This window comes from Limulus polyphemus, unplaced genomic scaffold, assembly GCF_000517525.1.
Source record: "Limulus polyphemus unplaced genomic scaffold, Limulus_polyphemus-2.1.2 Scaffold884, whole genome shotgun sequence".
NCBI lineage: Eukaryota > Metazoa > Arthropoda > Merostomata > Xiphosura > Limulidae > Limulus > Limulus polyphemus.
The window spans coordinates 268,601-283,385 of record NW_013666494.1 but is presented as its reverse complement, the minus strand read 5'-3'; the positions used below and the strand labels follow the sequence as shown (position 1 = coordinate 283,385).

Below are 14,785 nucleotides of genomic sequence, written 5' to 3'. Positions count from 1 at the left end.
TCACACTAGTGGAAATTCAGGATTTTTTTAAATATTGCCTTGTAGAATTAAGAACTTAAAACTTGTACACTATTAAAATATGGATTATTAGCTAATATTTAATGCTATTCTAATTGATAAAAGTAAACAAAAAGTACTTTAATAAAATTTTGAATGTAAGACACCAAAACCTTGTGTCATGAGCAGTAAAGGACACTCATGGCGATAGCGCTAAGAATGATAACAATAAAGCAGTAATATATATACATCATATCCAGATTGAAACATTATATAGAGAATGGTTGCCTCTTCTCTGATGCTTTGAATACTATGTAAGGATTTAAATTTGGAAGTGGAAAAGGTACCTGCTGAGGCATCGGCCACATTTTCTGTCTGCTTTCAGAGAGCATCCCACTTCCATGGAACACCACCAATGAGGGGTGGTATTTTGTCTAGGACAGTTGCAGAGGTACATGTAACATGTGAGAGTCTCGAACGGATGAATCCATTCAAACTTAGAATTATGTATTATAAAAGTCCTTCCTCCTCCCACCAAGTGGGTCAGCAATAAGTTTGTGGACTTACAGTACTAAAATCTGGGGCTCAATTCCCAGCAGTGGACAGAGTGAAGACAGACATTGTGTAGCTTTGTGCTAAAAACCCATCTCCAACAACATATAAAGTGACCCTGTTATTTTAAATCAAATGATTCTACATTTCTAGATGCCCCTATTATTGTTAAAATAGGTGTTGGGCAGTATAAAAATGTATGGATTACCATGCACAACATAGGTGCAGAACTAAGTGTTAACTATGCAAGCAACAGATAACTCACCTGCTAGGAATTCCATCTTGGTTGAAAAATCACAACTGGAGACAATATGACTCAAATAAAATGGAAGAAGGTATTCAAAGTCATCGACATGCTGACCTGCAGAATACCCTACAGAAATTGCTGCAACCAGCTGCTAAAGACATTGCTTCATGGCCAATTTTGCAAGATATAAGGTATTTAAAAACACCACAGTAAACAATACAGATCAACTGTACAAGCCAACTTGTTAATGTTGCCACAGCAGGATCCAATGAAACTTTCCTTTGAAGAAGAATCAAGATCAGTTACAGCAAGTAACACAATAGGTGAGAAGCTGAGGTTACTTTATCTTGCAGTTGTGGGTAGGAATGCTTGATCTGGACATAGGTGTAAGGCATCTGGGAAATTTACAAACGTGAAGCATCAAGAACATAGATATCAGAATGTCTATCGCCTGGTGAAAGAAATAAACTAAAATTGGCATTGAAGATAAGATGACAGAGCAAACAAGTTTGTAACTTTTCAAAAGTGGGAGAAGCCAAGAAATGGAAGACTACACAGAAAATCTAGTTAAGACAATGTGTAGGAACTTGGGGTAGTGAAAATTAAAGACTTGGGAAAGATCATCAAATAACCCTTTTGCTGCAGGCAGGTTAAAGAGTGCATATGTCATGACCTTTCAGTTATTTAAAAAATTCTATTATATAACTTTACTATTACTTACGCCAAACAAAAATTACATAAGTAATAGTACTATTTTAATATGCCTGCGATACATGTACAGTGGTTAACAAATTAGAAACTTGAATTTGATATATATATATAGACAAGCTAGAATATAAAATAAAAATCTCCCAACTCTTTGATTTGCTGAGATGTCAATATATTAGCCAAACTAGTAGAGTGACTCCTCCCACTATTCCATTCTTTTGAAACTTCTTGTCTAGTCTCACCTACTTCTTTTGACTATGTGTTTACTATCAAGAGAAAGAGCATTTTCCTGTGTACATAAATCTGACAGTCGTTTGTAGATAATTTTGCCAAAACTGTTGAAGCGTGATGACTAAGTTGCTGCTCTGAACAGATACGAGATCTTTTTAGTCATATATAGTTTGTTTAGAAACCCAGATAAATTACAAGGGTTTTTGTGTCCACTAATACAGTAAGTTGATAATTACTTCATTTTCTAAAATGTATATTTTAACTCTACAAAAACTAATATCTGTTCATCCTCAACTGATAAGAATAAATTAGGCTTATGGCAAGGCTTAGCATGTATGATGCACAAGCACAAAATCTCATAACAGTGTAAGTACTCGACATTTTTTTTTTCGAAGTATGAATTATTCTTCTATTATTTTATCAAAATAACTAAAATTTAAGCATTTGTGAATATATAGTATTTAATGGTTGATGAATAAGTTTTCTGAAAGGGAAATGGAATTTTATAACCATGCACAAAAATAATATCTTTGAATGCCTATATGGTATACTGCTAAATTCCAAACATCCCAGAAGGATGACTGATACACAAACAGTTGTGATGTTTATTGGATCAGCTCCGAACCATGTAAAAAACATTTTCACAGATTCAAAGTGCAGTCTCATTACTCTGGGGAATTCCCATTGTAAACGTTGTAGGACACATAAGCTTAGAGCAGGGGTCAAGTTGGCTTATTTCTTTGCACATACTCTGTTGTTCTAACAAGTATTGTATTACAGTGTCAAGTAAGCAGTCTAACGACATAAGCAGTGATTTGTTGCTATATTTTCAGTTTATTTCTACTTCAGTCATTGACAGTAAAATAAACTCAGAAAATAAATGTGAAACGTTTAGCAGTTCAAACTATTAAGAGAAGTACTTTGAAACTTTGTGACCAACAATGAAGAAAAAAGGTGACAGCTGCTCATTTTATTTCTGATTTTACAATTTTTCATTATACTTTGATGATTTGTCTACTGGCTGAAGAACCAAATATATTGTTAGAGTAAAGGTAATAACTGATAAAAATATGTAAAGTTTTACTGAAAAAAGTTTTCTATTTATTTAGGAGGTTACAAAAATGAAATTTGAGATTTTTGAGACAAAGAAAAGTATTTTTAATCATAATGTCAAATTCACTTTGCAATTGGACTAATCTAAAAAAAAGATTCAATATATTCACAGACAAATCTTTTGTAAAAATACTTCATTAAAAGACTAATTTCTTGTGAACAAACAACATGTAATGTTTACTAAAAGGCTGCCCAATTTTGTGAAGATACACATAATGTATTAAAAGTTATAGTATGGAAACTGTAATGAGTAAAAGGCAGTTATGAGGTTGGTCAATTCAACTGACCTATGTTGAGAGAGATAATGGGACAAAAAATAATTGATGGCTTACAACAAGGCATTTGAAGATAGAAGATAAAACAGCTCTGTAGCCAGCTATGAAAGCAGCTGATAAGCCAAAATCATGAAACACATACAGCAATTTATTGATGAGCTGGAGATAAACAAGATATAGTCTTCAATGTGCCAACTCCTAAAGGTAGCTCAACAAGATTGAGAGACAGTCAATAAAGAGTGTCAGCAAGGACGGGTTAAAAATCAATCCACCCAAGAACAGAACCTGGTTTGATAGACAAGGAACCAAACAACATCCAGGTGTGAAGCTCTAGACATCAAACATCACTGTGAAACAAAGGGACATTCAAAAATTCTGAGGATCTTCCCATGATGGTAATAGGACTGGTCCCCTATGAAAAAGTCAACATAATAAGAGATATCATAGTTAAATTTCCCAAAAGTAGTGATAAGGAGAAATCTGAACTATGAGTAACTTATGTTGGCAAGTACTTACAGAAGAAGGTGGAGAAAAGAACAGGCATAAAGAAAAAAGTTCTCCCTTGACTAACTCAAGGCATCCACTGTCAGAGATTTTGATCTGGAACTGGAGATCACTAGAGAGAAAGATGATGGATGACTGATGTGGCAAAAGCATCAATCATTAGGTCACCAACCTTTCACAAAGCCATTGAAAAATCAAAAGGTGGAGGATCCACTCTGTGCGGAGAAGCCATAAAACTTAAAAAAAGACAGATTTTTGCCAGAACTTTTATCCCATCAAGAATGTGAAAGATGAGGAAGTAGAGAATTTTTGGCAAAGAAAAGGTACCACATTTAATGCAGCTGTACACTACCACTGTAGAATAGTTAGTGTAAACTAACAAAGAATGGTGGTGTAGAATGGGCAGAAACCTCAGATAGACACACAAACATTCCAATGTTCTAACATGTTGAAGTGAGCTGTTGTTTTCTAGCATTAGAAAACCATAATGATGCCTACCCCAAACTGTGCCTCAGACTAGAGGGAGATATCTGTGAAAAGATGAAGGTCTTTAGGACGAGGAAGGAAAAAAAGATCCAGTTGTCATGGCTCTCGGTTCAACTCAAACTGGTGAAATGAGAGTGTGATGGAAGAAATAGGCATGCTGCATAACAATGCTTCTCAAGTTAGATAATACTAAGAAGCAAAATTCCATTGAAAGGGTCACATGTCAGTGCACTCCAGGGGAATGACTTCATAATCTCCAAAACAGAAAGGATCTCTTTGGTTGGAAGCAGTGAAAACATAAGAGTATATACACTAGACTCCAATATTTGCAACAACATATAAAATGACTGAAATGCACCTTGAATTGTGTTCATGCTCAAATGTGGATTGTAGATATGAATGATCTAACCAAGAGATATGGTCAACTGGGTGGTCAACAGTGTGTAAAATACTAAATGTATACAAGGGTTAGAATAAACCAATCATCCATGTAAAAGTGAAAATTGATGGCAAGTGAATGGAGAAGACTAGCAAGAACTAAACTGCTCTCAACAGGAAATGCATGAAACTAAAAGGAAGAGCAATGAACTGATGACTACCCTCTGATGGCAAAAAGAAGAAATGGCTGGATGATGAATGAATAGGGATATGAAGATAAGAATTCTGTATATCTACTGTCATCAATGGCCACAAAGAAAAACTTTTATAATATCTACATGTTTCTTGTTATATGAGGTGTCTCCATGAAATGAAATGTTAAGATAGGTCTAGGAATGGTATTAAATCTCCCAATGTCTTTGGAATCACAAAGAGATGGTAATACAAACCCGAAGAAACATGATAAATGATTTAAACTGTTCCTTTCAGAAATAGATTTAAGACTTCCTGATCCAGAACTTGTAAGCAACTGGAATGGAAGAAAGATAAAGACACATTAAGATCAGACTGAAGGTGCAGTCAAACCAAAGCCATGATGAACCAATGATCTGAAATGAACTGCCAACAGTCCAGATGAAAGATTCATCTGAAAATAGAAAAGCAGCAATGAGTTGGTCAGAAAGATTCACTCTGCTTACTGCAGTCAAAAGGAATGAGTAGAAGTAACTGACATTGACTGAAAAGTAGAAGAGGGAGGCAAGCCAGGAGGATGAAGATTATTTGCTAGTTGTCTCAAAAAGAATGACATTACCAGAAGTAAATTAAGATGCTAAAACCCAAATCAGCTCCTTGCTGGCATGCTTCTACAGAACAAGAGACTAGTATAATTGAGATCCTGCAAAGACAAATGAAGCAAGGAAGAAGTTCTTTCAAGGTCAGCTAAAAAGTTGGTGCTAACTGATAAATCCTGTTATTTGGACAACGAAGGTGAATAGGCCTAAGCAAAATATCTAGTTTTAATTCCTAATTTTTTTTCTGTTCATTTTTATTAATCATCATCATGAGAGAAAGATAGATGTTCACATGAACATAAAACCTGTCAGGGTCACCAGTTGACAATATAGAATTAACAACCAAATATGTAGGTTAATAAGGGCTAACAATAATGTCATAAAAACTCCTCCAGCCTAAAGGCATACTATGTATACAAGGTACCAAAAAAGTTAAAAAAATTCTGATTTTGGTAGAAACACTTGCAGCAGTAGTTACATTAACTTCTGATTTTGATAAATTGTGGGAAGCAGGGCTTATATTGTTTTCCCAGTGCATAACCAATAAGTAACATGGAATGTGGGGCAGTAAAGAACTCTGGGTAAGTTGATTAACATTTTCCTAACCAGAAAATGTATTTTCAATAATACTTACCTCAGCTGACACTATAGCTATTTCTCGATCTCCAAGGTTTCCACTCTTTGCCTATCTAAGTATTGAAAACACTTGCTCCAGTCTTTTATACCCCACTCGAATGCCCTTTGCAAATTCTTCTCCACCAACTTCAATGCACCCTCTACCTAGGTACTGTATATAAGCACCTCATTTAGATAATATAATCACTTTTTCAAGACATAAACTGACTTTAAGTGGAAAGGTAGTGTGGGTAGAGTGTTGTCGGGCGTAAGTATTATTGGAAATACATTTTCAGGTTAGGAAAATGTTAACTTCTAAAACCCACTTACCTCCGCTGACACTACAGCTAGAATCCCACACTGAAAAGGTGGAGGGGCCAGTGTAGGCATGAACCATATAGAAAGCGTCTGTATAGAACAGGAGTGTACCAAGATAAAGATGGTACAAGAGTGGGGGAACCGAATTCCAGAACAGGTATGCTCTTCACCAGGAACTCATTTCCTATATCAAAGGTGGAATACAATATGAGTACTCATCAGTATAGGCCAGCCCCAACCAGACATCCGAGGTTCCACAACTTGAGGTTGGAATTAAAAGGGTCATGGTACCTATATCCCATGTTGGTGGCTAGAGCTATTGGACCACAATGTTATACATATATACTTTTGACTGGATCCCAACCTGCAGCCATAGAGTGATGTGTTTTGCACCACTGGAATCATGAAGAGAAAATAAGCAACACTAAAGTGGACAAACTTTCTCCTACACCTGAAGAAGTCCAAAAGGCAATACCCCAGGCTCAGAATGACGGGATCATGTATGCCATGCTCAACCAAAGAAACAGAATTCATCCGGGCTGGAATTATGAATATTCATCTTCACTCCCCAACCAAGTGGGCAAGGAGTATTTCGCTTGCACCTGGAATTATGGAGAGGACATGGAACATGTGCTCAAACAAGGACCTAGGATGGGACCACTTCGTATTCAGACTTATGAGGAGATAGTGGACCTCCTTCTATGAACAATATACAAAACCTACAATGATCAAAGAGAGGGGCAATGCACCCCCCAACCGGATAGCTTTGTGTCAAATCTAAAACAGAATTACAAGTAGGTTCCTGCGGAGGTTTGTTGCTACTCCTACTAACATCTGGGAAAAACATCCAGGGACCCAAGTAGGAGAGCCCCCAACTTTGCCCTCTTTTGCAAGAGTTGAGGAACACACTCAAACACACTGGAGGAAAAGCCTTTGTCAGCCAGCCCAGCAACTGCAAACTGGAGGTGGTAAGGACTCCTGAGCTCCACTAATAAAGTCTGGGGTGGTAATATGTGTTGAGGAGTCCTGAGGAACAGTGATCTGGAAACTATACAATAGGTGAACCAAGTTCCCTACATTTTTAAAAACAAACCTATTCCCATTTATTCAACCTGAAGATCAGCAGGATCCCCTTTAGCTTTACTCATCATAGTCCATGAGTGGCAGTCCATAATAATAAGGTAATACCATCCAGTAGATGCCTAGATGGTCTTATGGAACACCCCATTTTGACAGAGCCTGTTGCATCCTGTAGTAATTATAGTGAAAGTGGCTGCTAGTGTGGAATTGAAAAGAGAAAGCATACCTGCCTGGGCAACACTCACCATAGAATGGGATCCAGTGAAAAATAAAGGGACCCTACAAATATAAGAGCACATGATTGAGGAAAATACCTCTGGCTAAAATCTAACATATGTGGTCAAAATAGCTATAGGGGGTAGTTGAAAACACTCAGAACATGAAACTGCCAGATCATGTAAGTAATGAAGTAGGAAAGTATTAGGAGTTGTCCTCATACCAGACTGCACATTGTCTTCCACAGGGCAATCCAACCAGGCAGCTAATGACGAATCTGGTGAGAGGTGACAAGCAAAACCATTCCTCTTCTGTAACAATAATCCATTATAGGCCATGTGAATCAATTTAAGAAGCCACCTCTTTGGGGTAATGAGATAATTCATGGGAAATAGAATGATTCCATTGAATGAACTATTGATTCCTACTACCTTGAAATAAGTTAGTATGAGCAACATAACACTTGAGGGCTCTAACAGAACATAAAAAACGATCAGGATCGGAGTGGTCATAAAGGTGAGAAATTGCTAGCAAATGGATTGGTGAGAAGGATCTTTCCCATTCTCTAGCTGTCAGAGTCTTGGGAAGAAAACAGGATATGGTAGATACTTTAAGATGAAGAGGGTTTAAATTCCTTTTAATACACCACTGACAGTAAGTATTCCACTTCCATGGATAAACAGCTGTGGTTGGCCTATGGAGAGACTTAGTTAAACCTCAGAAGTTAAACCCTTGTGTCGGGCAAAAGATTGCATAACTTCCAAGCATGAAGACTGAGTTTTCGAACATCAGGGTGGAGAATGTTTGATTGAGGTTGTCTCAACAGAGACTGCCAACGTGGAAAACGTAGAAATGGACATTCCTGCAGATACCGAAGAAGTAGAAACCACATTTGAGCTGGCCAATATGGTGCAACCAAGATACCTAGACATAGTAAGAATCTGGGGCAATAGCCCAATTGGGGGAAAGGCATACATATGTCAACCTGTCCAGTCCTGACTGAACGCATCTATTGCCAATGATTCAGGATGAGGTATCAGAGAACAAAACAACTGCAGTTGAAAATTCCAATAAGTCGCAAAGGTATTGATTGTTAGAGACCCAAACTGAGAGCAAATCTACTGAAAAACCTCATGATGTAGCATCCATTTCATTGGAAGAATCTGGTTGGGTCAAGACAGATGATCTGCAATTAAATTCATCACTCCTGTAACATGACATGCTAAAAGACTGATACAATAGGAATGAGCCCAGTAAAGAAGATCCAAGGTACAAAAAATAAAGGTCTAAAGAATGTGTGCCTCCTCGACAAGAAATCTGAAATACCACCATGGAATTGTCAGAATGTATCATGACAATTTTTCCCTTCAAGAGTGATAGACCTTGAACCAGTGTCCGATGTAGTGCAAATAGTTCGAGAATGTTGATATGGAGGGTAAAATCGTTTTCTGTACAAATAACCTGGAACTCCTGAACTTAAAGACAAGCACCCCATTACTGAGGAAATGTATCCATGAACAGATGGATCTTGGGATGAGATGATGGAATGGATACCCCAGTAGTAGTGTTGTTCTGATCCAACCACCATTTGCAATTGATGATGTTGCTCCTGAGTAATGAGCAAGGATGATCCAAAGGATCGGAATGCATGATTCACTGGTCGTGCAGTGACCACTGAAGGGATCTCACATGTGCTCGTCCCAAAGAACTGAGAGGCTCGAGGGATGCCTAAAGGAAGAGAACCATTTTTGCAGTAGGAGAAAGAGACATAAGTAAAAGCCTGACAGTTCTTTCTGTGGCTTCAAGCCAAATAGGGGTTGGTTGAGTGTGACTTAAGTGATTACTGAAAAAATCACAGAGATGGACGAGATATTGCATCAGTGACAGAATAGATTTCTCCAGTCTAATAAGGAATCCCACTTTTGTGGTTTCTGAAAGGAGAAACTGAGATTGTTGTTCTTATAATTGATGAGATGGTGCCAGAAGGATGGCATATAATGTTGTGTGCACAAGCCCAAGGAATGCAGATGACAAGAAAAAGCTTGAACAACTCAGCAGAAGATATAAGGTGCTGATGCAAGACTAAAAGGTACAGCCATGAACTGCAGCACCTGACCCTTGTGCACAAATCTGAGAAATCTCTGGGATGATTTCGCTATGGGAATATGGAGATAATCGTCGATAACAACGACTTTGGTCATCCAAAGCCTTGATGCAAAGTGTCATCGTAGGTTGAGAAAAGATACAATAGTAAAGCAAGGAGGATCTAAAAATTGGTTGAGGCAAGATAGATCAGTGATTGGATGCCAAACATCTGTCTTTTTAGGTACAATGAATAAATGGGAATAAAATCCTGGAAGAATGGGATCAACCCTCTCTACTGCCCTTTTGACTTACAACTCTCTTATGGCCTGGGAATGAAGCTCCACTCTCTGTGGATCTGTTGAAGGTGAAAAGGCAACAGGTTGTGCAGATAATGGTAAGATGAATGACCAACTCTGAAGCCAGAACATGAAGTACCCATGGATCCGTGGTAAAAGAACTCCACATGTCTAGAAAGTGATGTAATTGTGCTCCTACTGCTTTCCTGCCCAAGATAGTCACCAATGCTGTTGTCAATGGTTCATCCAAACCGAAGATCCTTGAGAATAAGGAAGGACTCTATTATGGGAACTGAAGAAGGGGGGATCAGGAAAAACTACATGCTGACACTCCCATGTTAGCACCAGAAATGATCCAAATCAATTCTTGATTCTAATGTCTCTGATACTCCGGGAAACAACATGGGATGGGGAAAAGGAGCTTCCCATAACTCCCTGGGGGCAGAAGACAGTAAACAAACAATTTCTAATAAAGTGTCTCTACCCAATAAATTTCAACAACAAACCAGCCAGGAAACCAGAGAAAGAATTGAAGAAAACAATCTGATTGAGGTAGATGTCAGCAAAATCCCCAAATCTTCCTCAAATTGCTGAGGGGAACATTGATAGGCTTCCGACAAAAGTTGAATCAAAGATAAATACCTCAGGACAGTCGTGAGAGTAAGACAAATCCAAGAAAACTGTGACCTGTTTAAAGTGATCATAGGTTCCAATCTAGACTACCACAGGTCCAAAAGGGGATCCATCCATTGAGAATTTAAATATACCTCCTGTGATAAACCAAAGCATGCTGTTCCGATAAATGTGGGGGACAAGGCATAGCTATCCTGTCACGTAACTGAGCAGCACATCTCCCAGCATGATCAGCAATATCAGGAGAAGGAGGAAAAATTGAGTAGTCACTTGCCATCCTTTCTGCCAACAAGGAAGGAGTAGTCAAATGCAATAGGAGAGACCCCCCAAAATATCATAACCAACTGAATAAAAGGGGCTGGATGTGGCTGATCAAGATGATCCCCTGTTGAGGCCAACCTAGTAGAAGAAGAAGCTGGAAAAAGCCAGTCTAAGTTCTCCCCAGCTGATCCTGGGTCACTTAAAAAAGATGACTTAGAACCCCTTGGAGAGACACCCTCAGGATGCATGTATGTCTCCATCTCGCAACAGATCATATCATGGACAGTTTCGACTGAGAGTGACCCCTCCCCTGATAAACACTAGATAGCAGAGGTGGAAGAGAAGAGATCTGGTTGGCATCCATAGTAGGAATATTAACTTGATAATTCATACCTGTCAGTACATTTATTTTTATTTTTTTGTTAAAGTAATTTATAAGTATAAACAAAGATATAACTGTAGTAATGCCAACCACATTCAAAGTCGCAAAGTAAATTGTGAATAATCACAACACTCCTGTGCCGAATGCTTTGTCAAGAAAAAGTTGTTACTTTATCTGAATGAGGTGCTTTTATACAGTACCTATATAGAGCGCACATTGAAGTTGGTAGAGAATTTTGCAAATTAGAATTTGCCAAGAGCATTGAAGTAGGGTATAAAAGACTGTAATAAGCATTTTCAATGCTTGTATGGGCAAAGAGTGGAAACCCTGGAGGTCAAGAAATTGCTATAGTGTCAGTGGAGGTAAGTGTGTTTTGGAAGATCTGCATTGTATCAAGAACATTCATAACTTTAGTCACATGGTTGTTAACAGCATGAAGGCAACTCAACAAGGAAAGGCTTTTCAAATTTCAGAGGTACATCTGTCTGTCTTGAATGTAATTTTTACACTATTTTCAGGTACAAAATTCATTGAGAAAGATTAAAATATTTTTAAATTAAGTTCTGAATGTAAAGGTGCACTCAAAGTGGCATTGTTTAACACCAGTAGTGATATAATTAACTGATAACACATTATTACATTTTATTATGTAAGAATCACACATTTTTATGCTATGATCCAACCTCAGAACACCAAGGAGAATAGGCAAGCCCCCTTTTCTGTAGATTTGTGTTCGAAGCTTAGGTTCCATAGCCAACTGTGCTAGACTCCAAGCAATGTGCCACTGAAGACGATAATTTTCCCCTTCAAACTGGCTGTATAAATGTAAATATCAGTTATTTATTAACTGTAACTGAAAAACTTTGAAATTATAACCAATCAGTCAAGATTTAACAGTACACAAGTAATGCCAGGTCATACATAATAAAACAGATATTCTTGCCATATACTCTGCTATACACTTGTACTTGTCTTAGATACTTTAAATTTTATTAAAATATTAATATTCAATGATAAAGAAAAAATTAATTTCTCTAAATTTTGTGTGTATATATAAATAATAATAAGCTATTCATGATGGCTCAAAATATTTTCACAGATAATTTATTATGAGTTAGTACACATAAACTGTTATGACATGCCATAAAAGATACATTACTAGTGTAATTTAATAAAATGTTTGTTCCTGACTGACCTCAGTAAAACTGGAATTCCATTGAACAATATTACCAGGTCTTGAACATTTTGACACCCACTAAGTAGTCTCAGCACACTTGCAGCAAGCCTGAAGCAAAATAAAACTGTTTCAATAAACGTACACTAGAACAAGAACACAAAAATAACTATATGGTCAGTTATCTTTCTTTATAACATATTTCAAATTAGATTGCAAATCCAAGTAAGTTGTGAACCTTTCCTTTTATACAAAATATTATTTTTATTACTAGCAGACAGTCAGAGACTGTTTCAAAAGCTAGTTGACCAGCAGAGACAGAAGCCATTGTTCAGTCTGATATAGTAAAATTAATCTTTTTTTTTCAGATATGTGGGCCAGCATGTGAACGGAGATGACTAGCTGTAGGCTCTTCTCATTGACTCATGGCTTACTAAGGCCTACCTGTGTAATAGATTTCAGAAATGACCACATCTGAGAACATCTTGGTGCTTCCTACGTAGTTTGACATATAATATTAGGCCACATGCAGAACAATAAACAAATAAATATATATATATATATATATAAGACATAGATGATAGCTTAAACTTTTTTATATAATATGTGCAAGTTTTTAGGCTATACATGTTTAAGTATTCAAGCATGGAGATTTCAATATTCTCTACAAAAGTTAAATTACGGATGAGGATAACAAATTAAGTTACATTTGAGTTTCAAATTATTTTTCTAATTGTGGTATGTTCTAGACATGTAGCATAAAAAAAAGTTTTTCAAAGAAATCTTACGAGAGATCAAAATCTAGGTATCAGGTTTTAAAAATGTTGTATTTCTTGTAGTTTTCTTTTCACTAACATTTCTTTCCAATTTACTTATCACTTTTCATGTACAGTAGTAAATTATCTAGATTTTGTAATTGTGTATACAGGCTTATCAATGAAAACTTACTTTCTGGATAGTGGGTCATAATGTTCAATGATGTGTAAGACTTGATTTACATGACAAGTTTCAGCTAACACCAGCTTGGATGCTGTCCTAAAACCAACAGAAATGTTTAAAGATAGGTTTTATAACCTTAACAACAACAACTGAGAAATCAATTAAGCAATAATTGACTAATCAACATTATGCAGAACAAAAAAACAAAATTGCTTATTTAAATAACAAAAGTATATAAACTTTATATAGTGAGTTTGGGAGGTTCTCTGATCTTCATAATAACAGAATGTTAAATAACCAACTACATCCTAAATCCTGGCTAAGAAAATGTAACTTTAAAACAACAAAATAATAAAAACAATAGAAAATGACAAAAGAATAATAGTATTTACCCTTCTGCCAAACTTATCAAACAGTATAGGGCACCTTTCAAGATATCAACATCAGGTACATACAGCATCTTGAACAATTTCTAATAAAATAAATTATGAATTGAAAATAAAATTTAGTAATAATTTTCTAATGAACTTTCTATTTGTTAGGCAACCTTAAAATAAAAGAAATTTTTCATATGCAAATAATGGTTGGAGTTTTATCTAAAGTTTCCCTTGGACTATCACACCATTTTCAAAGGAAAATTAACTGCAAAATAAGTTCCACTAAAATAAGCCATGTTATGTCATAATGGAAAAGGAAACCAGATATAACAAAAAAATATTTGATTGAAATAGGTTCTGTTTTAATTTACTTGCAATGATTTCTAAAACTAACTGTGTTACACATTGTTAAAAAAACATTTTTTCATTTTTTATCAGAAAACAATTAGTAAATACAATTAAAACATATTATTTTACATAATTGGTCTGAACCATTGAATGGTAAGAAGCTGTCATCTTATAAGTGTCATACTGCTGGGACTTTTTAATTACTGATATAAAATTGCTCAAGATCATAGCTACTGTATGTGTGTAAAATCTCAGAAAAAAATTTACTGGCTAATGACACAAATGTCTCTTTTTAACAGTGCAAAATTGTATTAGCTTATTTTCCAGACATAATTTTGAGCATTAATGTAGTTACCATTCACACAAACTGTTCTATATTTTTCAGAGTTACACACAGTACCTTTTTAAGATGAGGCCCTTGAATTATTGTAGGTGAAAAGCTGGTGTCAAGTGTAAGATCATACTTATGCAATACATTATCATTGGAAAAATCACTCAGGACTTGCAGCTGTATTCATGTGGTGTCGTGATGAGAGATTAATGAAAGTTAATATAAATGATTTATTACCTTTAATAAACACTCACCATGTATCACACAGGTACATCTGCTAGTCCCTCAAAACAATGATGGAATAAAATGAATAACAATTGTGAAAATCATGTTTTATATCAGTTATGAATATAAATAGTGTTTCTGTTTTTTGTCCTAAGTATGCCAGTAATGATTGAAAGTACATAGTCTGTATGTATACATTCAACAAAGTTTAGAATTTTATTGC

General features: G+C 36.1%; 1 protein-coding gene across 9 annotated transcripts in view; it reads right to left on the bottom strand.

Annotated features, from left to right (window-relative positions):
* Window positions 1-14,785, bottom strand: part of LOC106461032 (serine/threonine-protein kinase Nek10-like) — a 98,483-nt gene that overhangs the window by 56,426 nt on the left and 27,272 nt on the right. For 6 of the 9 annotated variants that reach the window (XM_022387846.1, XM_022387850.1, XM_022387847.1 and 3 more), the window contains 4 exons: window positions 13,674-13,753; window positions 13,291-13,377; window positions 12,364-12,453; window positions 11,831-11,983 (listed from right to left, as the gene is read on the bottom strand). In XM_022387846.1, coding sequence (XP_022243554.1) covers window positions 11,831-11,983; window positions 12,364-12,453; window positions 13,291-13,377; window positions 13,674-13,753 — 410 coding nt within the window. The remainder of the gene's footprint in view (window positions 1-11,830; window positions 11,984-12,363; window positions 12,454-13,290; window positions 13,378-13,673; window positions 13,754-14,785) is intronic. The other 3 variants (XM_022387849.1, XM_022387851.1, XM_022387853.1) reach the window with 1 other exon arrangement.